Here is a 23,538-nt window from a genome sequence, read left to right on the forward strand (position 1 = left end):
TTCACCGGATCTCACACTGAGTGATTTTCTTTGTTTCCCTGGATAAAAAAAAGTCCCCAGAGGGAAACATTTTGCTGATGTGGAAGAGGTGAAACAAAAAACGGCAGAAGCACTAAAAGGCATCAAAATCGATGAGTTTAAAAACAGTTTTGAGCAATGGAAAAGGTATCTTGACAGGTGTATTGCATCAAATGGAGAGGACTCTGAAAGTGACCTAAGTTTAAGCATGTAAGAATAAATACACAATATTTTATAAATAAATTCCGGGTTTTTCTGGGTTTTCCCTTGTATGTATCTCAACAGCAGCATCAAAGCGAAGCTGTGTCTGCCCATTAAAGAAACCAAAAGCCAGCAGAAGAGAGAACCCTTAAGCAGAGGCAAGTGTTTCCCCCAAGAGATGGACAGGGCAGGAATGCCCCATTCACAAGCCAGGGTGGAGGCGCCGAGACTGGGGTAAGGGTTGGGGCCAGGGACTGGCCCCAAAGGCTTTCCCGTGGCTGAAGGCAAGTTGCTGCTCCCTACTTTTGACAAAATCAAAATCCAGGGGCCACAAGCAGCTGAGTCCAGGTGGTAGCCACTGAGAACAGCGTCTCAATTATTAGCCCCATTGTCATACTTCCCCATATCTTCCAAGGAGAGGGGCTTCTCTTTCAAGTTCTTTAGAGGACATGATTCCCAAGGGAGTAATCCCTCTCCCACGGACATGATTCCCAAGGGAGTAATCCCTCTCCTGGATGGGGAGAGACCATTAACAGGGGACCTTGGGAACAGAGAGGCACTCCTGGGAGTGAGGAGGCCTGGAGACAGCACAGCCCTGTCCCCTCAGTGCTGTCTCTGGCCCAGCACATCAGATAGAGGGGCATGGGCGAAGCATGTCACCCCAAAGAGAACAAGATTCTATCAGTTTCCAATGTGCTCACTTTTGACAAACGTTGCCTCAGAAATCTTTGATTGAGTCTTCATTCCTTAAGCTTGTGGGCCATGGGTGGCAATGGCTAATTCAACTATTAAACCCTATTCTTTCATGAGAAAGCAGGTTAGGACCCTCTTAGTATCTCCAGGGCCCACTCAAACAGAAAGGGAGTGTATCAACAACAGGAAGGTGTGGTACTCACGATGATGGGTATGGTGTTGACTCGGGACAGAATCTGCTTGACCAGCCGGTACCTGTCATACAGTGGCTTCATAACCTGACGTTCGTTCTTTGTTACCTGAGAAGCAAGAACAAGAGAGCTGAGAAAGCCTTATCCTAGGGGTCACTCTACCAGAAGTCTGAGCAAGATCTGGGCCTGTATTTCCTAGAGAAAATACAGGTGATGCAACTTACCATTCTCACAATATTTATTTTATTTTATTTTTTATTTTTTTTATTTTTTGAGTTGGAGTCTCACTCTGTCGCCCAGATTGGAGTGCAATGGCTGCCACTGCAGCCTCAACCTGCTGGGCTCCGGCGATCCTTCCGCCTCAGCCTTCCGAGTAGCTGGAATTACAGGCGCGTGCTACCATGCCCAGCTAATTTTTGATTTATTGTAGAGATGAGGTCTCACCAAGTTGCCCAGGCGGGTCTCGAACCTGTGGGCTCAGGCAGTCCACTCACCTCGGCCTCCCAAAGCGCTGGGATTGTAGGCTGAGCCACCGAGCCTGGCTACAACATTTATTTTAAACTGATAATATTATTTAATATTATTTATTCAGTAGATATTTAACATACCACTGCAGCTATAGATCAGTGGAAATTGCTCTATCAGTAGGACTGTTTTTTTTCTAAATCAAAACTATGATCATTCTTAGGTCCCTGCTTAAAGCTCCTCAAGGTTCACAGTTCCCAGATGACTATTCTCTGTGTCCAGGAAAGAAGTGAGCATATATTTCTATTAGAATACTTATCATGAATATCTGCCATCCATTTATTTACTTGTCTTGCTCCCCCATGAAACTGTTGTTTTTTTAAAAAACAAGATTCTAGCAAACAGCAAGCATTCAAGAAACATTTGATGAAAAATACATGGATTAATCCATATATCCCCAAAATCTGGCCTAGGGCTCTCAAATGTTGAAATGTGGGACTGTGTAGGCAGTGGGGTTGGGGGAGACACTCCAGCCCACCCTGTAATAGCGTAGAAGCTTCTCCTCCCCACCTGCTGCTTCCTTCCTCCCCAACCTCCTGCAAGTTCCAGAAATAAATGAGGTTGTCTCAACCTCCTTGTCTCATTCCTTCTGCCCCCCAACTGGCTTCCTCACTGCGTCCAGCTTAAGGGCCAACTCCCTGTGCACCTTCTTCTAACAGTCCCTGTTCTGGGAAATCTCCTCCTCCTTTGGTTTGTGTTACCATCCCACCCTGGTATACCCTTTAGTTTCATAAACACGCCATGCTCTGCCATAGCTCTTTGCTGACAAATTTCCTCCTTTGGACTATAGCTCCTTGAGAGCAGTTTATGTTTTTGTAGTTGCTAGTTCCCTAGCAACTATTTCAGTGCCTGACATAATGGAAATAGTCCATAAATATTTGTGAAATAAGTGGATGGATACTTCGCACACAGGTATGCCCAATTCAGGTGTGCATGCAGGGATGAGATGGAGGACCTTTGTTTCCAGTCTCCTGCATTCTGTCACCATTATACATACAAGAAGGCAAGAGCTTTATAGGGAAAGGAGGGCAAGCAGTGTGAGCTCTGCCTGATTCTCTTATGGGTCTGTGGGCCTTCAGCTTCAAAGAGACCTCTGGATTACTCAGAAATGGAGTCTCCTTGGTTGCCTTTCGTATTTGTCTTTCTCAGAGTGATCAACATTAAGTAAATTTCACAAGTTAGTAGAAGATACTGCCATCATGCAACACTTTTTGTGGGCTTATTTTCTATCATTACCAATAGTAATAATAACAGTAACAACAATAGCCTTTTATTTATATCTCTTCTGTTATCACATTATTAAAGGGCAAGTGACATTTTTCTGCTTCTAGCTACCATACTAAAAGCAGTTTTAAAACTAGTGTTTCATAAGAAAAATGACTGTCAAAACTAGAAGGGAGTTTAAATCATTCTATTTTATATGAAAAAGACTGAGATTAAACCACAGGTGTCCCTATGACACACCTACCACAATGGCTAAAATAAAAAGCTACTGTCCAGTGTCAGTGAGAACGTCACACAATGGCAACTCTCCTTCACTTGCTGGAGAGGGTGGGACACTCTGGAAAACTATTTGGCAGTATCTACTAAAGCTGAACTTATGATCCATCAATTCCACTCTTAAGAATATACCAAACAGGCTGGGCACGGTGGCTCATGTCTATAATCCCAGCACTTTGAGAAGCCGAGGTGAGAGGACTGCCTGAGCCCACGGGTTCGAGACCAGCCCAGACAACTTGGCAAGACCTCATCTCTACAATAAATTAAAAAATTAGCTGGGCATGGTGGTGCCTGCCTGTAGTTCCAGCTACTTGGAAGACTGAGGTGGAAGGCTGAGCCCAACAGGTCGAGGCTGTGGTAGCCGTGAGTGTGTCACTGCCCTCCAGCCTGAGCAACAGAGACTCCGACACACACACACATACACAATACATATATATATATATATATATATCTCAAACAAATGTGGCCTTCAGTTCACCAGAAGACATTTGTAAGAATGTTCACAACAGTACTATCTAGAATAGTCTCAAGCTAGAAACCACCCTCATGTGCATCAACAGTAGAACACATAAGGTGTGTTCCCAAAACTGTATGCTGCACAGTAATGACATGGGGTGGACTATAATGAACAAGATAAACAATAGATGGTCGAGTAGTTAGAGACATACAAAAAAAAAAAAAAGTACAGTAAGGAACCCAGGTGCAGTGGCTCATGTCTGTAATCCCAGCAATTTGTCAGGCCAAGGCTGGAGGACTGCCTGAGCCAAGGAGCTCGAGACCAGCCTGGACAACTTGGTGAGAACTCGTCTCTACAATAAACAACAACAAAAAAATTGGCTGAGCATGGTGGTATGCACTGTAGTTCCAGCTACTTGGAAGACTGAGGGAGAAGGATCGCCTGAGCCCAGTAGGTCGAGGCTGCGGTGGTCGTGAGGGTGCCACTGCACTCCAGCCTGGGCAACAGAGCGAGACTTTAACTCAGGAAAAAAAAAAAGAAATAACAGTAAGGTGCCAGTGTTTCCCTGTTGTAGACTAGCATCCAATTCCTAGTTACTTGGCAGAAACAACTTTGCACTGTAGAGAAAGACTTAGCGGGAAAATCAACTGGATATGACAAATTTGACAGTAAAATAAGTCAGACACACACAGAAAAATACATTCCTTGTTCAAAAACCAAGGAAAACTAGCTGGAGTAGATGAAGAGGATCGCTGGCTTCCTTTTTTGGCTCAGGGCACCGATATCCAGATTTCCTACCAGTTGCTCATGTTTTAAATTAGTGACCCTCAGGAACTAATCACGAGCAGGTGAATCTGATAAAACCCAGTGTTTTACTATGGAGAGTTAGGACTTACCACGAAACTAAGCAATGGCATTTGATAAAAGTATCTAAACACCAAAAATATTAAAGAGGGGATAGAAAGGTGAGAATTAATACTACTTGATTTACGGGGAGGAACTCCCCCAAAAGCCCACTGGAGTTATCTTTTTTTAAATTTTATTTTGGAGGGCGGGCCCCTTGTAGTACAGGCTTCCCTCCCAGGTAAGTGTTCTAGGAGCCCATTGCCATCAGTGTTCCAGCTGGTGTTGTGAGAGGCTGTGTTGGGTTCAGTGACTTTTTTTTTGGAGATTCTTTCAACATGTTTGCCCATTTCATGATAGGTGATTTACAAGTGCATCTGCCAACACTATAATGAGTATTCAGCAGTTTTTGACCAAAAACTTCATGACCTCTGTGCCTCACCCTCTCTGTTCATCACCTGATTTCTCCCCAGGTGACTTTTTGTTTGTTTCCCTTGGTGAAAAAAGTCCTCAAAGGGAAACATTTTGCCCATGTGGAAAAGGCGAAACAAAAAATGGCAGAAGCATTAACAGGCATCGAAATTGACAAGTTCAAAAACTTTTGAGCAGTGGAAAAAGCATCTCGATAGGTGTATTGCATCAAACAGAGAGTACTTTGAAGGTGACTGAAGTTTAAACATGGAAGAATAAATACACAATTTTTAAAATAAATAAGTTCTGTTTCTTAGGGGTCCCCCCCTGTACATCAGAATTATTTTCATGATATATCTGAAGCCAAAGTCTTGGTGATACTGAACATTAATACAGTTTTCACCCATCATAACAATGGTCAGTACTGGGTTTGTGAGTAGAGCAAAAATCTAACCAATAGTCTAACGAACAAGGCAGGATCTTGACTGAACTGTCACAAAAGGGTCAGATGATATTAAATGGACCCCAGGAAAACTGTTTGGAAGTTGACATCTTATTTTGGAGTCCTCTGAATGGAACTTTGAATGAACCATGTAAGTTCTCCGAGCCTCAGTTTCCTGACTGGTAAATTGCAGAGTTCAGATGGAAAATCTCTCTGACCTACAGGTGCTGCTTGGAAATGACTTCTGGCCAAGCACTCCTTGCTTCAAAACTTTTTTAGTGCAAGTGGCAGTGCTGGATGTTCTCCCATGTGTGGAAACAGGGTTACATTTGGATGTATTTTTACCCGTAAATAAAAACAACACAGATATCTAGATCTGAAGCCCTAGTGGGAGAAGGAAGCATTTCCACTTTGTCTTATGATTCAAAGAACTCTTTCTCTACTCTGGTACTGGTCTCTCACTACTTTATTTGGTTGCTCTATAAGTCTCAGACATTATTTCAAAACACAAAGAGCAAGCACTAGCCAATAATGACCCACATTTAATTAGCAGCAAGTCTTGAATGGAAACCTCAAAGGCCTGATTATACAGCTGCATGTGCCTGCCTTTATCTTTTCTGATGGTTTTTGTCTTATCCTCAGATAAAACTTCCTTCCAAACATCAATTTGGCTGTTGTTACCTGGCTAGAACCACAAAGGTGAAAGGTAAAATGATTGACACATTTACTTTGAAGATAAAGATAAAATTAGAACCATGAAATATTAGACCTAGAAAAGCCTTTTTATAGCCTTTACAACTAAGCACCACAGAGAGTAATGACTTGCTCACAGCAACAGAGTTGGGTCAAGAACCCAGGCTTGCTGACTTCAGTCCAGTTTTCTTTCACAAATAAGACATGAGGTGCAGTAGGGTCTTTAACACAGTGTGACACTGAAGTATTATCCCCTAATAGGTTCTAACCAATTCATCATTAATATAAAGAGTTCTGTCTGTATTGTGTTTACAAAAGTCTCTGTTCATGAACAGTGACATAAAAGCACACCTTGTGAGAAATTATGTCATCGATAGAAAAGAAACAACGCAGGCTCAGAATCTTCTTACCAAAACAGAGTGGTTTGAATCTGTGTGTGAGAGGTATATTTCTGAAGAGAAAGAAAAAAAAAAAAACAGGAAAAAACTGCTAGAAGGGGAAGACAAAATGAGATGGATTCTGATAACTGTTGCATTCTCAGTAATTTAATTTGGAAAATAGCAACTCTCTCTTCTTCATTCTTGGTAATAATAGTAGGCTGTTTATACAGAGATCAGAAAATCCAAAACAGCAGCTAACCAAAGGAGAGTATTTATACATGGCTCCAGAATTTGCATTTAAATGTGAACATGGCCATGTTTAGGGTCATGGCAGTCCCTTAAGGTTGAAAAACACAAGATTAAAATATACCAATCTGAGCCAGGCTCGGTGGCTCAGCCTATAATCCCGCGCTTTGGGAGGCTGAGGTGAGTGGATTGCCTGAGCCCGCGGGTTCGAGACTCGCCTGGGCAACTTGGCGAGACCTCATCTCTACAATAAATCAAAAAATTAGACAGGCATGGTAGCGCGCGCCTGTAGTTCCAGTTACTTGGAAGAACTGCCAGAGCCCAGCAGGTCGGGGCTGCGGTGGCTGGGAGCGAGCCACTGTAATCCAGTCTGGGTGACAGAGTGAGACTCCAACTGAAAAAATAAAAAATAAAATAAAATATACCAATCTGAAAGAATCCAGAAGAGCCAGCAGACTTTGATCAGGCAGCCCCTTCTCTCCCCTCCACACTTGTTATCAAAGAGTAGGACATACAGTGAGGCGTGGTGGCTCACACCTATAATCTCAGAACTTTGGGAGGCCAAGGCAGGAGGATGGATTGAGCTCAGGAGTTTGAGACCAGCCCGGGCAATATATTGAGACCTCATCTCTATAAAAGAAAAATAAAAAAGTTAGCTGGGTATGGTAGAACACATCTGTAGTCCCAGCTACTTAGGAGGTTGAGGCGGAGGGATCACCTGAGCCCAGGAGGTAGAGGCTGAGGTGAGCCGTGATTGTTCCACTGCACTACAGCCTGGGTGCTAGAGAGATCCCAACTCAGAAAAAGGCAAAACACAACACAGTAGGACCTATGGAAGGTAGAACAGTGAGTGCAATTATTTCTTGTTCTTCTCTGACATGGTCTTTTGATGAGATCTTTAAATGTTGAAAAGGACACGCTTTAATAAGTACCGGGGAATTACATAAATAAGTGCTTCTGTTTCCATACATATGTCAGTCTATAGAATGCCCCGTTGAAGCAAAAGCTTTGGCTAAAAAAGTGTAGGGAAGTAGCAGGTGACGGTTTTGGCCTGAGATTTTGGTAGTTAGTGTCAGTATCTGTAGATTCAGCAAAAACCCATGGGTTCTGAACATCTGCTTTTCTGATAAATTGGGATTTAAAACAATCGTGTAGCTCTGGAAGTACACGTACATTTCTTCGAAGAAGAGTACTGTCCAAATGGTATTTACTGTCCAGGGTCCATGGTAACATCACCAATCTAGAATTAAGTTTACTCTCTGATTTTCAAACTGGCCAGATATCAGATGAACTCTGCTTTTTCTGAAGAGGCTGGATCACATGTTCCAGAGAGAGGGGCAGAGGGTCTGGCCTGGGACCAGAAAAAGAAGTACTCAAATTTCCCAGAGCATCTGTTCCCTGGCCTTTGAGATGCTAGAATCCAGCCCCACCTGACAGAATGATGAAAGAAAAGGAATAGCAAGTTAGGGCCAGGAACTAATATTTCAGACTCTTAATAAGAGGGATAAAATGTGCATTCTTTCCCCTGATTTAACCATTCAATCAAAAGTAGAACATATCACTGAAACAGGAGCGAAAACTATCATTTACTGTGCAACCCTGAAAGCTGCCCTGTCCCTTTCCTCAGTGCCAGACATCCACAGCTAAGTATATATGGATGCTTGTCTGTGTGTGTGCCTGTCATGTTGTTTACTGTCCTTGACAATCTGTAACAGACATCTATCATATAGACAAAACACCACAGCTCTGAGATTCATTCCCCCAGTAGCCTGATGTCACAGAGCTTGTCTCAGTAGGGCTGGGTTCTGGACCTAGGTCTGCCCACTCTAAGACGCACAGTGTCTGCACGTTACCCCAGTCCAGGCTGATGAGAGAATCTGTTCCCAGCTGAGAGCAACAAATACCACGGCTACATAAACCGCTCAACTAGCAGCAAGGTTAAGTCCATCCAGAATGCAGCAGTGAGCTCTTGGGGGCCTCGGATGAGGAAGTCCTTTAAAGGAGTTTATCAATGTCACAACCCAAACCCATATAATGAAAAGAAGAAATACTAAATAAGGAAAACACACAACTTCCACCTCCATAACCAAGGTCTGCCTGATGGCCACACGGAGATTTATACTTAAGGGTTTTGAGCCGATTGTGGAAAAGGGGTTCACTCGTTTAAAAGAAGCTCAGCTCTCCCTCTTAAGTTCTGAATACTCCCATAGAGGACACAGTTTCACAATATATCTGAGCTCTAGAGCAATTACTATTTGGTTCAACGCCTTTAAAAATCCAAAACAAAACTTGGCTGAAACATGAACATTATCCCGGAGCGGTGGTATTTTTCCACTGCAGGGATGGGCCAGCAAAATCAATCATCATCAGCACCAGCATTTTTTCCCCCCAGTTAAACATGATAAATTCGGAACCAAAATGCCAGAGAGAATGCATTCTGCAGGTAGTGTGCTGTGTCAGGTCTTGTGCTAGATGCCCAGAATTAGCTTCACCACTAGATAAACAAAGTCCAGCACCCTTGCCCTCACATACCTTAGAGTCTAGTGAATTATTCTAGAAGCTTCTTTATTTAATAGAGCATATTTTAGATGAAAAGACACTATACGTTATATAGTCATGGCTTAGGCTGAAAAAGAGATCTCTGCTTCTTGACTATATAAAATCATCTGTAAACCTAAATGCCATGCTTCCTTGTACCTGCTTTTAAGTATTTGTTTTGCTGGGTTCTTGATAACATTCTGAACAAAAGGTTATTAAGAGTAACTGACAAGAAGGATGCCTGATTACAAGTTTCTCAAGGAAGAGGACAGAAGTCTATCATGCTACGCCTCCCCCACAGCTAAGAACAAAGATTCAGTAAATGCCTGCTGCATAACAAACACCTCCAGTGCTTCTTGTGGTTATGAAAAGGCAAGGCCATATTTTGGATACCTCACACTCTTAGTTCCGAATGGCAGCTGGAACTTGACAAACACTCGTTACAACTGCACTGAATTTTAGGGCAGATCATTCTAGTTGAACACCTTTGTTTTAAGGATGAGAAAGTCTAGAGCTAGTGACAGGTCAAGGGGGCAGGGACATCTCACTCCAGAACTACACCCTGTGCACCCTACGCTCTGTCCTCCCCTGCTTCTCCCCATCAAAGCAGTACACGAATGACAAAATTTTAGTTGCAAACTAATTTTTTGTTGGGATTCAATTAAGTTCAGCATCTGCTAGACAGCAGAACTCTCTTGTCAGCTAAGGCTTCAGAAGGCTTAGTTAATAGTGTAATAGACTCACCACCTTTATTCTAAAAGCAAAGAAAGCAAACATTAGGGAACCCCATTTGCAAGACACTGGACATAGAAAGTCCATTTCTGAAGCCAGATAATTGACCCCAATCAGAAAAAGCGCTCCATCACATACCGGCCGTCCATGGATGCTTTCATAATATAACAGAGCTTTCTGCAGTGCCACTTTCTCATTAGCAATCTGGTCTTTGGTCATATCCTGCATAAACACAGGGACAGAGAAACAAAAGAGAGGGAAAACATTTGTGAACATTCCAATATCTTTAAACACATCTACTACAGCAAGGCTAAAAAGAATCCTCCGTTCCAAAGTTCACTCAGGAACAAGCTTCTCCTGAACTCTTGATAGAAATACGGGTCACACAGCAGAATTGTCATCAGCTTCTTCGCTTTCCCATGTGGCAGCAAATACTGAGGTAGACGGAGCTGTGAGGCACATGGGGCTTAGCTTAATGGCCCAAGCAATGACCGCATGACATGTTACACCGTCTCAAAGTCTTGTCTATAGTTCCTCTATCACAGTCACCAAACCAGTTATTAACCTAAACAAGTTCATTCTGCAATATACATGATAGAGTTTTCTGTGTCTAATCTGCAATCAAAAATCAGAGTGCCCATGGCTGACACATTCTGCAGTTGTTTCATCTCTAGACACGTAAGCATGTGGGAGGTTTGAAAGGGATCACCTTCCCACTGGGATGCATGTGGTATGTCCATGTTTCCGCCACACTGACTGCAGCACTCGGGCTCAGCTCTTAGCTTGGGGACTTCACAGAATCATCACACCTTAATGTCCTCGGGGCGGCTGGTTTCTGCTCGCTTCTCCTGGAGCTTCCTCTGGATGGATTCCAGGGTGGCCTCCACGCTGGGCTTCATTGCTTTATCCACCAGCTCCTGCTTCTTCTCATCTTCTTTCTCAAGCTGAGAACCGAAACTCTTAGGGAGTGTGTTGCTTCGCTGCCGCATCCGGGGAGTTAGGTCCTCCTCAGAGATCTTGAGTTTTGACTCTAGTTGAGAAGATTTGGGGGTGGAGACATATGAGAATTGATGTCTGCTGAACACATACTGTTTCTCTGTGGTGTCAATAACTTTAGTTCTGTTTTGTTGTTAGAGAATATCTAATAACAAGATCAGTAGAAATTTCCGAGTTATATGAAACCTGAGATAATGATAACATCTTCCTGGATTATCTGGAATGTTTCCCTAACCCTAATTCCCGAGGAAGCTTTAGCTATTTCACACCCATGCTTTAGCCACACCAGCCTGTGTGCTGTTCTTACAATGTGGCAGATGTCTTCCCACACTCGTTCCCCAAGTGTTTAAGTCTTTCCTCATCTAACGCCCAGGCACTGGTCAGCTTTTTTTGTATGATGTATGTACTTCATTTAAAAATTATTTTCACTTTGTATTCTATTGAGTTGTCTACATGACTCTATCTCTGAAAAGACAGCAAGCTCTTTGAGGGACAGGGGCCAAACTGTTTTCAGATTCATCTGTATGTCTATATATTTGCTCCTAATACCACAGCAAATGGAGCCCTGGGTGAAACAGGTGCGAAGGAAATGCTGGCTGGAAACCATCACCCTTCTAGTAATGATTTAGGGAAATGAAAAAATGCTACAGGATTTGCATCTCAGCTGGTTGCTCTATGATTGAGACTGTGGGAGGACCGGGGGAACCTGGAATATCTTAGCAGTGGCACTCAGTCATGGCGGGCGGCGATGGACTCTGAACTTGGCTTGCTGTGTAGAAGCCAAGTCATGGATTGAGACCTTCACGTACCTTTAAGTTGTTTCCGGAACTTGGCAAGGTCATTTGTCCATTTCAGAACCTCTGCATTGGCTACTTTGTCACTGTGGGAAGGCTGAGAAAAAGAAGTCTAAAGTAAATGTTTTGGAACTGGGGCAGTGAAAAGTGTTTGATGATCATTTTTGTTTTAAATCGGAAGGAAAAGTTGAGCTCCATCAGAATAAGAAAGAGGCCATAATTAATCAGAGCAAATGTCAGGTTGTGATCCCATTATCCTTCTTTACATCTGGGTATTTTTGATGCTTTCCGGGAATTCCCTAGAGGCAAAACGCTGGATCTTTATGACAGGGACCGTCGTGAGGTCCGTGACATCTTTACTGTTATTTGTAGGGCCCAACCTGTAAGGCTAACAGAGTAGAAAACAGAGGGGCATATGATGTTTTATACTGCAATCACCATGAAAAATGCCCTTTTGCCACCCTTATGGGAAAAGCTGAGGGTGGGGTTGAGTAGAGTGAGTGTGGTACTAGCGGAATTTTAGATTCTAACACTGAATTAAGTTTTAGCCAAACAAAAGATTTTATTCAACAACTTTCTCTACTCCTGCTCACCGATACATTTATGAAATGAAGACTTCAGCTTTCATTTTATTTATTTAGACTTCAAATGCTGATACGTGGTGATTGGGTGGAACAGGGTTTCCTATCCAGTTTTTGTCTTTTCCTTTTAAGATGCCCTAGAAGTCTGCCGGAGCCTTCTCCCTTCATTAAGTGTTGACGCACTGGCATGTGGGGGAGAGGAGGTGACGGAGGGAAGGGTGTGGGGGGCACTTACTCGGTACTTCTTCTCTTCTTCAAATCTATCCTCGAACTTCCGGATCTTTTTCTTAAGGCTCTGAATCCTCCGTGTGAGCTGGGCAGGTGTCAGGTCCTCGTGCTCATCATCATAGGACCCCAGAGAGGAGCTTCGGCGCCTGCGAGGAGCACAGCCTGGCTCAGCCTCCCCAGGAGCAGTTGCAGCCTGCTGAGGGGCTCTGGGGATGTGGACGCCACGTGGCTTAGAGGAGGAGAAACATGCAGCCTCCATCCTCTTGAACAGAAGCAAACTGACCGACTCATTTTATGACTTTGAGCTCTGTATGTCCCACCTGTTAGATACGTCTACCCTTTTCTAGAGCACGTTTACAATGAGTAAAGTGTCTGTCTTTCTGTGGGCCTAAAAGTTAAATTTGAGAGAGCCTTAGAAAGGAGGTGGTAAGAAAATTCAATGTGGGCTAGGCACTTCAGGAGGCTGAGGTGGGAAGATCGCTTGAGCCTAGGAGGTTGAGACCAGCCTGGGCAACACAGCAAGACCTTGTCTCTACAAAAAACTAGAAAATAAAAAAATAGCCAGTCATGGTGGGATGCACCTGTAGTCCCACCTATTTAGGAGCCTGAAGAGAGAGGATTGCTTGAACCCAGGCATTCGAGGCTGCAGTGAGCCGTGTTTGTGTGCCACTGCCCTGAAGTCTACGTGACAGAGACCCTGACTCAAAATATAACAAAACAAAACAAAAAACTCAAAGAAAACACAATATGATGTTACAGTTGGGCCACAGCTTAAGTGAAAAACTACAGCATAGCCTGTGTACTAGGATGGAGAACTTAAACAACGGTCCTCCACAGACTTCACAACTTAAAAAACGAATGTCCAGCCCTCAGCACTATTCCGATCTTTCTAGTGTCATGGGGATGATGTGTCTGCTTATCAGCAGTACAGAGAGAGACACACCTCATGAAGGAATGGGAATTCGGGGGTGAGGGAGGCACTTCCGTATCATCCAGGTATTGTCTGCTTTGCCCGTAAGCGTAGAACCGAGGTGAGAGCATGGGGTCACTGTCCTCGTCCAGCAGCTGCTGGATCAGGCGCCCCGCCTGTGGGGACAGGCGGGCCTCATCAGAGTCGCTGCTGCCCCGCTGCCAGGAAGAGAAGGCAGGGACGGGCTCTGGAAAAGAAGGCGGTGAGAGATGAACACTGCTCTTTAAAGCAAACCGTCTGCCAGGTTTCTTAAATGCTTCAGGAAGCTGAAGGGTTTCTTGTTGTAGATCTAAGGTTCAGACTAGCAACACTATGCCCCAACCGAAATCACCTATATATCCGACAGCCGTCATCTACTTTTCATCTCCATTCTCACTGGTTTTCAAAAGAGAATTTGCTAGGGCTGCTCTGAGGACCAGTCTTGAAGGGAAAGAGCCCAGCAGATTAGTGATTAAAACCTTCACGTGAGGGCATGTTTGAAAAGAACAGCAGATGTGTCGGGGAGACCATATTTGGCATCCTGGCTATCCATCCTTTGTTGAAACAGCTAAGGAATCAAGCAGCAGAATCACAACTCTCTTGTTGAGATTGAGAGCCTCTTGAATTAGGAGTTCACAACTTTCCTTCAGCTCATCCAGTAAGCTGTTTTGTGTGCTTCTGCTTAGTGTGTTGGGATTAGCACATTTAAGATGCATGCTTTCCTCTTGGAACCTCAGAAGCTGCTCAAAACTATGTTAGAGTGAGTTGAAAACATAATTAGTCCAAAGAGAAAAAAAGAATGCCTTACACGGACAAATTTGTACCAATTATTTTAGACAATCTGTAAGAAAAAAGCACACTCAGCACAAAATCCTACTCTATCATTTTGGGAGGGATGAGGGTGATAACTTATTTCTATTTACTGCAAGACTCGCCTCAATATATTCCTTTGCTTATTTATTAAAAAATCCTATCCAAAATATTTTAAAGATAATCTCAGAGGATACAGGGTATTTCATTTGTAATACTTTGCATTAAAAATAGTTATACTAAACCAGGCTTGGTGGCTCAGGCTGTAATCCCGCGCCTTTGGGAGGCTGAGGTGAGTGGATTGCCTGAGCCCGCGGGTTCGAGACCCGCCCGGGCAGGTGAGACCTCATCTCTACAATAAATCAAAAAATGAGCCGGGCGTGGTGGCATGCGCCTGTAATTCCGGTTACTCGGAAGGCTGAGGCAGAAGGATCGCCGGAGCCCAGCAGGTCGAGGCTGTGGTGGCTGGGAGCGGCCACTGCACTCCAGTCTGGGCAATAGAGTGAAACTCCAACTCAAAAAAAAAAAAAAGTCATACTATAAATTCATTTGTGGATTAATATGCTTTACATAAAGCTGGGATTCAGCCATTATCTTCAATTTTGGAATTCCTAAAGTTTGAATCATGGAACAGCAACCTATCATACTATAAAGTGTACAAAATTACCTTAAATAAGTGCTTATTCAGTTTTGTATTTAAAAAGACCATATTATAATTGTAGAATGTTGCAGCTGGGTGTGACTTCCTACATCATCTCATCTCGTGATTTCTCGGCAGAGTCACACAGGGAAATTTAAATGACTACCAACACGCAGATCCTCACATCACCCAAGTAGACGAAATATTTTGGTGAGGGCCCAGATGTATCTGCCACACATACATGTTTAAAAGCCGTCCAAGTGATCAGATGTACACTCACATTTGAGAACCACTGATCCAACCCAATAGATGACAGATAAGGAAATTGAAACCCCAAGAGCTGGGAATAGAAACTAAGTCTCCTGACTTCCTGATCAGTGCTTCAATTTAGAATGTGCCAAGTGCTTCCATAACAACGATGGTTGAGATTTCTAAAGACCCCTCAGTGTAATGGGATAATGAGCATATTAATTTAAAACAGATGAATGAAGCCCACAGGTTCTCAAAATTTAAAGCGAATCAAGCTATCTGGGAACACGGGCAAAAATATAATTATGAGAAACAAAGACAGTGTTACAGACATTCTTCTCTACTGAGGCCCAAAAAGTGGCAGAGAACATGCTGGTAGACGTACTTGGCTGCAGCTGGCAAAGAGCAGGAGGTGTTTCCTCATTTGCACTAACGCTCTCAGTCTGCTCACCCTAAGTGGTGGGGCTCAGAACTGCCAACATACAAGAATCAGAAATGGGTTGAAAGCTGAGGGAAAGAGAGGGGCAGGAGAAAGAAAGTTCTAGGAAAAAATATACAGTGTAAGTTGCAGACACTGGAATTCTTCAACTGACCATTTTGCATCTTCTCTGTCATGGCATTTCATTAGACACAGACATTTTCTGTGGAGACTCGATTCAATCAAGCCATGACAGGGAAAGGGTTAAGAAGGCTCCCATAGTAAGGCAGCAGGCAACGACCTCATGCAGGGTGGCAAAGGAGCAAACACCTGGGGGGAAGGGCCAGGAGCTTTATGGGGACAGAGGGCTTTAACAAAACAAAGTCTGATGTTGATACTGGCATCCGGGTGGCTGCTTAGTCTGGCATGTCTACTCGTCAAAACCTAGTTTGAAAAGGTGCTACCTCACATCCTGAAGCTCTTTACTTTGTCCAAATCTAGCAGAATATCTCTTTTTAAAATGTTACAACCCTTCTTTAAGTTTTCAACCACGTGGTATCTGTATAAAACATTTTACCAACAGAGTGTGTCTGTGCTTATTAACCAATTAAGTGTCTGACAAAAGATAAATTGTGATCTTGAACTCACAATAAAATACTCATCGGGGAACTTGAATAATCATCATTCGATGCCACATGGCTGACACAGGGCTGGCCACCAGCTTTCTTGTTTGCTAACACAGCTTTATTTTGTGGCTCCATTCTTGACTGATCCCTTCCCTGACAGGAAGACCAAATGTGTCCTTTTCCTAGTGTCACCAGGGGTGTATAGGAAATACACGGCTGAAGAAATTCTGGCTTATGAGCGACATTTTCTCTAACAGTATAGAGTTAGGGCAAATGAATTCATTTATTAAAAAATGAGAAATGAAAAGTATTATAAACTTCAACTTTAACAACATAAAAAGAGTTGTTTCACCATTAGTCTGCATGTAGAACAGAAAAAATTTTCACCTGTGCAATATGAAATGCTTATGTAACTCTCCTTTCTCTCTTTCTTGTTACTCTATGGTCTTATAATTTAACGCTTCCACTCAAAAGAGTTATAAAATGACATGTAATGTGTAGATCACAATATAACAAAAGAAGCAATAAAACCAAGGATTCCCCCACTTTAGTTTGAAATGATCTAAAAATACAAGGCTATCTCAGGCTTTGATAGTTGACACGCAACTAGAAAAACAAGAAATAATTAAGAACAATGTGGTACACAGCATGTCCAATTGAGTTGCTTCCCTAGAGAGCCAGTTATGAGGATGTATTCACTGACCAGTTACAATTGCTAGTTTGGGAAATAGTTTATATTTTAACCATCAATTCCAAAGCAAGGAAATTGCAACAAGGGTTATTGCAAGAAAATTATTCAAAGGGAAAAGCAAAAGGTGTGAGGTTTTACATTGGATTGTTATACTAACCACCCCATAAAATAAATGCCTATTCATATCTAGACTCACATTCCTTGGTAGAGTGATTTTGCTTTGAGTCATGTGTCTTGTCACGATGAACTCTGGACATAAGTCGACATGTCTCTCTATTAAAAATTAATCCACCAGGTCAGCTGACATCATAGCAAGTCCGAAATAATAGAGATAAAAGTTGTATGCTTGCTACCTGAGTAATAAAAAAGAATCGGTCCTGGGGGAGTTCTAATTCAGAAACTATAGCACACATGAAAATAAAGGACATTGGCTGTAGAGGGAACATATCTCTGAGTAATGCTAATGTGGTCACTGGGACACAGCTACCCTCTGCTTAGCTAGCTGGATTCACTTACTACACAAAAGAAAATTGGCTATTGAGATGATTTATTCCTAAGAAATCTGCACAGGATTAAGAGAGTTGATGTTTTCCGCATTTCATTTCCAACTATGTTATTTAGAGCCATTACTCCTTGGCTTGATGTAACCATCCTTCTGCTCAGCTGAGCGAGGAGGTACTTGAACATCCCAGACTCAGAAAGATATAAGCCCTGCTGGGGAGGCTCTTTGCTGGGGAAATCCTTTTACAAAATTTTCTTTGGTGTTCCAAAATTTAACCTTAGAACAATAGTATTCCTATTAAACTGGTAAGTAGTCTTGTAAACTGTCAGAGTTAGAAAGAACTTTAGCAGTCAGCTTTATCAATCACGAATTTAGACCTTGATTTATATATATATATATATATGCCTTGCCCCTGTTTGTAAAGCTAATAAGCAGGCCCTTAATAGCGCCATTTAAATAATTAATAAATGTGTGCAACAAGACAGGGCTACAGATTTTACCTAATGATAAATTCCTACTTGTGTTGACTTTAGCCATTTATCTGCACATTGAAGTGCAGTTGCTTAATCAGTTACTAATTCACCACCCTACCTGTCTTCTATCCCGTCCACATTTCTGACAATACTCTCATCAAGGTCCCATCAAAGGCCCAGCTGCAGCCTTTTCAAATGCACCATTTCCCTAATCTAGAATCTTGTAGCATCATCAGAGAAAAAGAGGTTGGTGTGACATGCTTAGGCCTTAGTAAATCTGTAGAGGACCTAGTAATTAATGATTCCTCTTCTGTGGTCCAGGCCACCCATGGTCGCTAGGTAGAACTGGGTTCTGGTTTCAAAGGTTAACTTAGGCTGATTTTTCCTAAAACTATACTTGGAAACATTTATGGAAGATGATAACAACTGACATTCACATAGTGTCCACTATGTGTACACACTCTGCTGAGCACTTCGCATGTTTTAGCTTGTTTAATCCTTGCAACAAACATACTAAGTAGATATTACTATATCTATTATTTATTATTACCTACTGTTACTATACCTGTTTAACGATGGGGAAATTAAGGCCAAAACCGAAACAGGTTTACTAACTTGCCCACAAAATTGGTTAAACAGCAGAGCCAGGATTTGAACCCAGGGAATCTGGCTCTTAACCACTCTGGTCTACTGCCTGCCATGATACATAGCTGGTATTGTTTAGAAAGATGCATGAGGTAGAAGTCAGGAGAATTTGTTACTCTGAACCATTTTTCTGCCTCTTCGACCCCAACTTTCCTCTCTGTATGATAGAAGGGTTCACCTGGAAGATCTTTTAAGATCTCTTGCTTCTCTCTATGAGAGAACTTCCTTTCCAACTTTATTTTCAAGAAGCAGTAAATGATGAGTTGGATATATAAAGTATCTTATGCCCCTTAGAAAATGTCCCTCCTCCCCTTTTGGAAACAGGATATTGCTATTTTGGCCAGGGTGCTCTTGAACTGGGCTAAGGCTCCAGAGTAGCTGGGACTACAGGTGCATGCGGCCATGCCTGACTTAAAGTGCCCTTTTAAAGTTAATTCCATCAGGACAAATCGAATAACTGAGTGCTTAAACTCTAGTACTTATGCAAGTGGTACCCTGAAATCAACATATAACTCAAAGAAACATTCCAATCACGCAGCTTTGAAGGGCTTTACATAACAAAAAGCAGCACATTTGATTTGTGTATTCATTTAACTTTGGAGACTGGAAACACTAATAATAACAACAGGGTCATGTGGATAGATAATAATGTGCCCTAAAACATAGCTACATATAGAAAAAAAGGATGAAGCATAGTTTGCCAACAAGCATGAGTAGACTCTGAGACTACACTTACTTTGGGAGGGTTCCATCCTACTTTGGCTATGGACTCTATTGATTAGTTGTATTCTCCTCTTTGTTCCTTGCTACTAAGCTCAGATCCCAGGGAACATCACTTCCCCACTGTGAGGCAGTACTTAGTGGACAGCCTAGCGGTGCCAGGCTCCACAGAAAATACTGCTTCACCTGGTGTCGATGATTCCACGTCAGTGTGAGAACTTGAAGTATGGTGTGGGGACAGGAGAGGAGTCACCAGACAAACACGACGGGGTTGCACCACATGGTAGCTTGAAGACTGGTGATGAGGGCCTACAGGTGGACACTGGTTCATATGGTTTTTCATATTTATTACTTTCATTTACTTATTTTGTTGCACTGGTTTCACATTCACAATTTAAATTAGTGCCAAGTTTATTCCTGACTGGAAAGCCACCATTTTGTTTGTTGCTTACTGAAGCTATAAAAAAGGTGACACTTTAGTGATCAAAGATACTGCTCTCATTCCATCTACCCTTTAAGCAAAAATTCCTTTATTTCACTTATAACTATATTACTGCTATAGTGGAACTGTAACTTGGAAAGTTAAAATAATTATATAATGTCTTAAAAAGGTATTGAAAGCAGGAACTGACTGACTAAAATGACATTGAAATGAATACATGTAGATTTTAAGATATGTAAGCTCAATGACAAATTCAATAACTACCAAAAAAAGTGAAATTAAGTTATTTCATAAATTACTTGGACAGCACAATTCACATTCCAAAGCATACTGAAAAGCAATATGTTTTTTCCAATAACCTTTTAAAGAAATCCTTCTAGCTTTCCAAAATAAAACGTTGGCTCCTTCATATTATTATTATTTATCTGAAAGAAAATTCTCTATGTTAATAAAATAGTTTTAAGGAACTACAAATTGACTTGCAACCACTCTGGAGAGAATTTTCAGCTCTGTATTAGCCTATTTAAGTACGGTGGGAAAGATTATACATTTAATCTTATCTTGACTAACCAAGGTAAAAATAATCAAACTGAGTCCATTTTAGGTGGAGGAAGAGGAAGAAAATAATGTGGCTAATTTGAATTCAGACCAAAAATCTTAGTTTTATTTAGACTTTTATGACAGACTATACCACTAAGACTTAAATATAGCATTTATTTTGATTACTGTTTTTTTTCCTTTATTTGGGTAACAGTGACCTTACTATGGGGTTTTTATTGGGGATGGTAAGTTGTTATTTTCATGTATGAACTAAAAACTAACACGTGATTATTTCAAAGTACACAAAAACAGAAGAACAAAATAGTACCCAGGAACAAATCACTTAAATTAAAAATTAAGCAACCCTGCATTTTTTTTTCTGCTCAGTGAATGTATTGAGAGTTGAAAATATCTGAAAAAAAATCTCAGATTCACTGCCTAATTATATAAAAAGAACTAGAACGGGTTTCTTAGATTGCAAGGAGGGAGAAGTAGATAAAAAAAAAACAGTGCATCTGTTTGTTTTCACTGAAGCCCTGGATGCCAGGGACATAATGGGGTTACTTTTTTTCATCCTGTGGTTTTTTCAGACCACTTCTTGATCCTTGATCTAAGACCATTACCATAACTTCTTGGTTAAAAAAAAATAGGGGAGGGGAAGTAGGAATAGAAGATAAGGAAATCTAGGTGCTGAAAAGGACTGATTTTTCAGAGCTGTGACCCTCTGCGAAGTCATTGTGTTAAGTCCTACTGATGTACTGAAATCAGGAGCACAATTTTCTCTCCTCGTAGCCTTCAAACACAAACTGTAGAGAGGCAGATGGGCACTGATTTTGGATATACAGTGATACGTGTTTAGATGCAGATACATGGATATTGCAAGAATGTGCAGCACGATAAAGCTGCTGCAATATCTTCCTGAAATATAGTTTTGACAAAGGCTACCCTCTTCTTCCTCACAGGTAAATTTCTAACATTTTCATCAAAAGTCTCTAGAAAAAAATCAGTTTAAAATACAGTATTACAAGCTTTTGGTAAGAAGCACTTTTACTCAGTGTTCTCTTTGATAAGGAAATTCCTTCAATTTGCTAACTGGGATTTTTAAAACATCTGTAAAAACAAACATAGAAACAAAGCAAACCGAGACATCTTTCTTGAAACATGGGAAAGAGATTGCATGAAGGAGACAGGTGGCTGGCATGTAGCAATGGGAAGATCAGGTGTACTGAGAAAAGCAATCCTGAAAGCATACGGGTTCCCTGTTACTCTGCTTGTTACTACTAGGGGGAAGAGACATGTACTTATCAGCACTCCTGGTGAGTTAAAAAAAAAAAAAAAAAAAAAGGACTGCAAGGCGACACTGTGATAAAGAACAAGCACATTTTCTTTCTAAGATGGTAACTACCCTCAGCAACATTCAACCTGAGACATTCCTATGCCAGGTAAAGGATTGTTGGTCCTTTAGAAATGCAGTGACTTCTGCATGCATAGCTGTCTCATACCCACACACTCACACTGCTGTATGCTGCTCCTGGATGCTTATTTCTAGACGCTATTCTGATATTCAATTCACCAAGTGTCGGGGGACCCTACCTTCCCAGCTCTTTTCTTCACACAATGCGGTCAGATTCAGCTGGGGCACTTCGGAGACAAAGCTCTCCTGCTGGTCATCGGCATCCTGATTCCTCAGCTGCTTGGTGTCAGATATGCTGGGAGGTTCCTGAATCTTCATTGTGGGCCCCTGCAATAACAGCACAATGTCCTCCAATGTCTACTGCTCACCAAATCCCAAAAACATCGGCAGCAATTCCACTCCTTCTGGATGAAACCTCCCAAGCCACCGCCGCTACTGCACCCAGCACAGAAATCAGAATCATGGCTCGATGCCCCCCAAACACTCGCTGACCACTTGCACGCAAAAAACAACTGCCCATCTGTGCGCCTGTAACTTTCCTCGGGCTGTTCTTCCTGATCACTGCAGGCAGCTGACAGTCTTGATGCTGACTGATTGGGGCCAGGAGCGAGGGAACGGAGTTGAGTGTTCTTAAAGGAGCATGGCTCTCCAGACTGTCAACAACGACAATGCAACCCGGTGACTGCCGTTGCTAAGGCTGTAGGAGCAACATGGTGTCTCTGACATACGGACTTCGATGCCCCTTAGGTAAACAGTCCTGCAAAGCCGGGAACAGAGGCTGTGTGACTCCCCTGCCGGCCCTCCCTGCTCCGATCAATTAAGCGGAGGGAGCTGCACGGGCCCAGATTTCCTTTGGCTGTTTGCTGGCTGAGCATGGGGAGGCCAGACTATTTATGGAGGAGCACCGGGTAGGAAGGCATTGTTGCGCAAATTCACACAGCACTGGGGTTTGGCGTCTCAGCTGGACTTGCAGTAAGGAATACGGACTCTGAACAGGAGCCAAAATTACCCGGGGAGCACTACTTTTTTTTTTTTTAAGTAAAAAGTCAAGAGCTGGCAAGTCAGTGGTGCATAATTTATATCTTACCAATATGCCCCTGACACTTGTTTTCCTACTGTTCATCTACTCTGAGTATTAAATATTCAGCTACATTTGGTTTTGCTCATGGGTGGCACCGACACCAGACTAGGGCATTGGAGGGACAGGAAATTCTTTCCCAAAAGATTGATATTAAAGGGATATTATGTTTTTAAAAAGCTACAATGAATTAATTCTATCACATTGAAATTTATTCTTTTTTTTAACTCGCTCTTTTTCAGCATCTTGTAAACTCGACCATTGCTATACTTCCCTCTCTCAGAAAGTTATAAACAAAAGTGTTTATTAAAGGGTTTACTCACAAATATGTTTCTCAAGCTGTACAGATCTATAAAAATATTTTCTTTGGGAGTAACTGGAAATTTATTTAGCAAATATACTATCATTAAATTAAAAAAACTAAAGACATCTGGAAATCATAAGTGAGTTCATTAATGTATGAGAAAGGTTCCTATGCTTAAAATAAAGCACTACTTAAGACTTCCAGCTACTTTTAATAGCTATCCAACCCACTTTGAAATCACCAGGGAAATAGGGCTTTTACTATTAAATTTCCATGAAACGATGCATGAAGACTGATATTTTCTTCACATTGGGATAAAATGAAATAACATCAATCAGGTCACGATGAGCAACTAATGTCTGGTGGAAATACCAAGTAAATCTGGAAACTTAAGACACTTTAAACATGATGTTTGTCCACTGGGGAAAAAAACAGATTAGGCATTAATGTCACAAAAATTATTCATCCTTGAGCTAAAGTCTAAGTGGACCAGGGTTAAGTGCCCTAATCTGGTGTTCAGTTTTTTTAAAAGTTACAGAGCCAATCAGTTAGCAATTGTGTGTGTGTG

General features: G+C 42.0%; 1 protein-coding gene across 2 annotated transcripts in view; it reads right to left on the minus strand.

Annotated features, from left to right (window-relative positions):
* FAM13A (family with sequence similarity 13 member A) overlaps positions 1–23,538 on the minus strand; it is a 311,993-nt gene that overhangs the window by 15,579 nt on the left and 272,876 nt on the right. For both annotated transcript variants that reach the window (XM_021710474.1, XM_008054145.1), the window contains 7 exons: positions 21,768–21,915; positions 13,413–13,626; positions 12,477–12,615; positions 11,676–11,757; positions 10,680–10,900; positions 10,009–10,092; positions 1,116–1,211 (listed from right to left, as the gene is read on the minus strand). In XM_021710474.1, the coding sequence (XP_021566149.1) occupies positions 1,116–1,211; positions 10,009–10,092; positions 10,680–10,900; positions 11,676–11,757; positions 12,477–12,615; positions 13,413–13,626; positions 21,768–21,915 (984 nt within the window). The remainder of the gene's footprint in view (positions 1–1,115; positions 1,212–10,008; positions 10,093–10,679; positions 10,901–11,675; positions 11,758–12,476; positions 12,616–13,412; positions 13,627–21,767; positions 21,916–23,538) is intronic.

Source organism: Carlito syrichta, unplaced genomic scaffold (assembly GCF_000164805.1).
Source record: "Carlito syrichta isolate Samal-C Ts95f unplaced genomic scaffold, Tarsius_syrichta-2.0.1 Scaffold289150, whole genome shotgun sequence".
Lineage (NCBI taxonomy): Eukaryota > Metazoa > Chordata > Mammalia > Primates > Tarsiidae > Carlito > Carlito syrichta.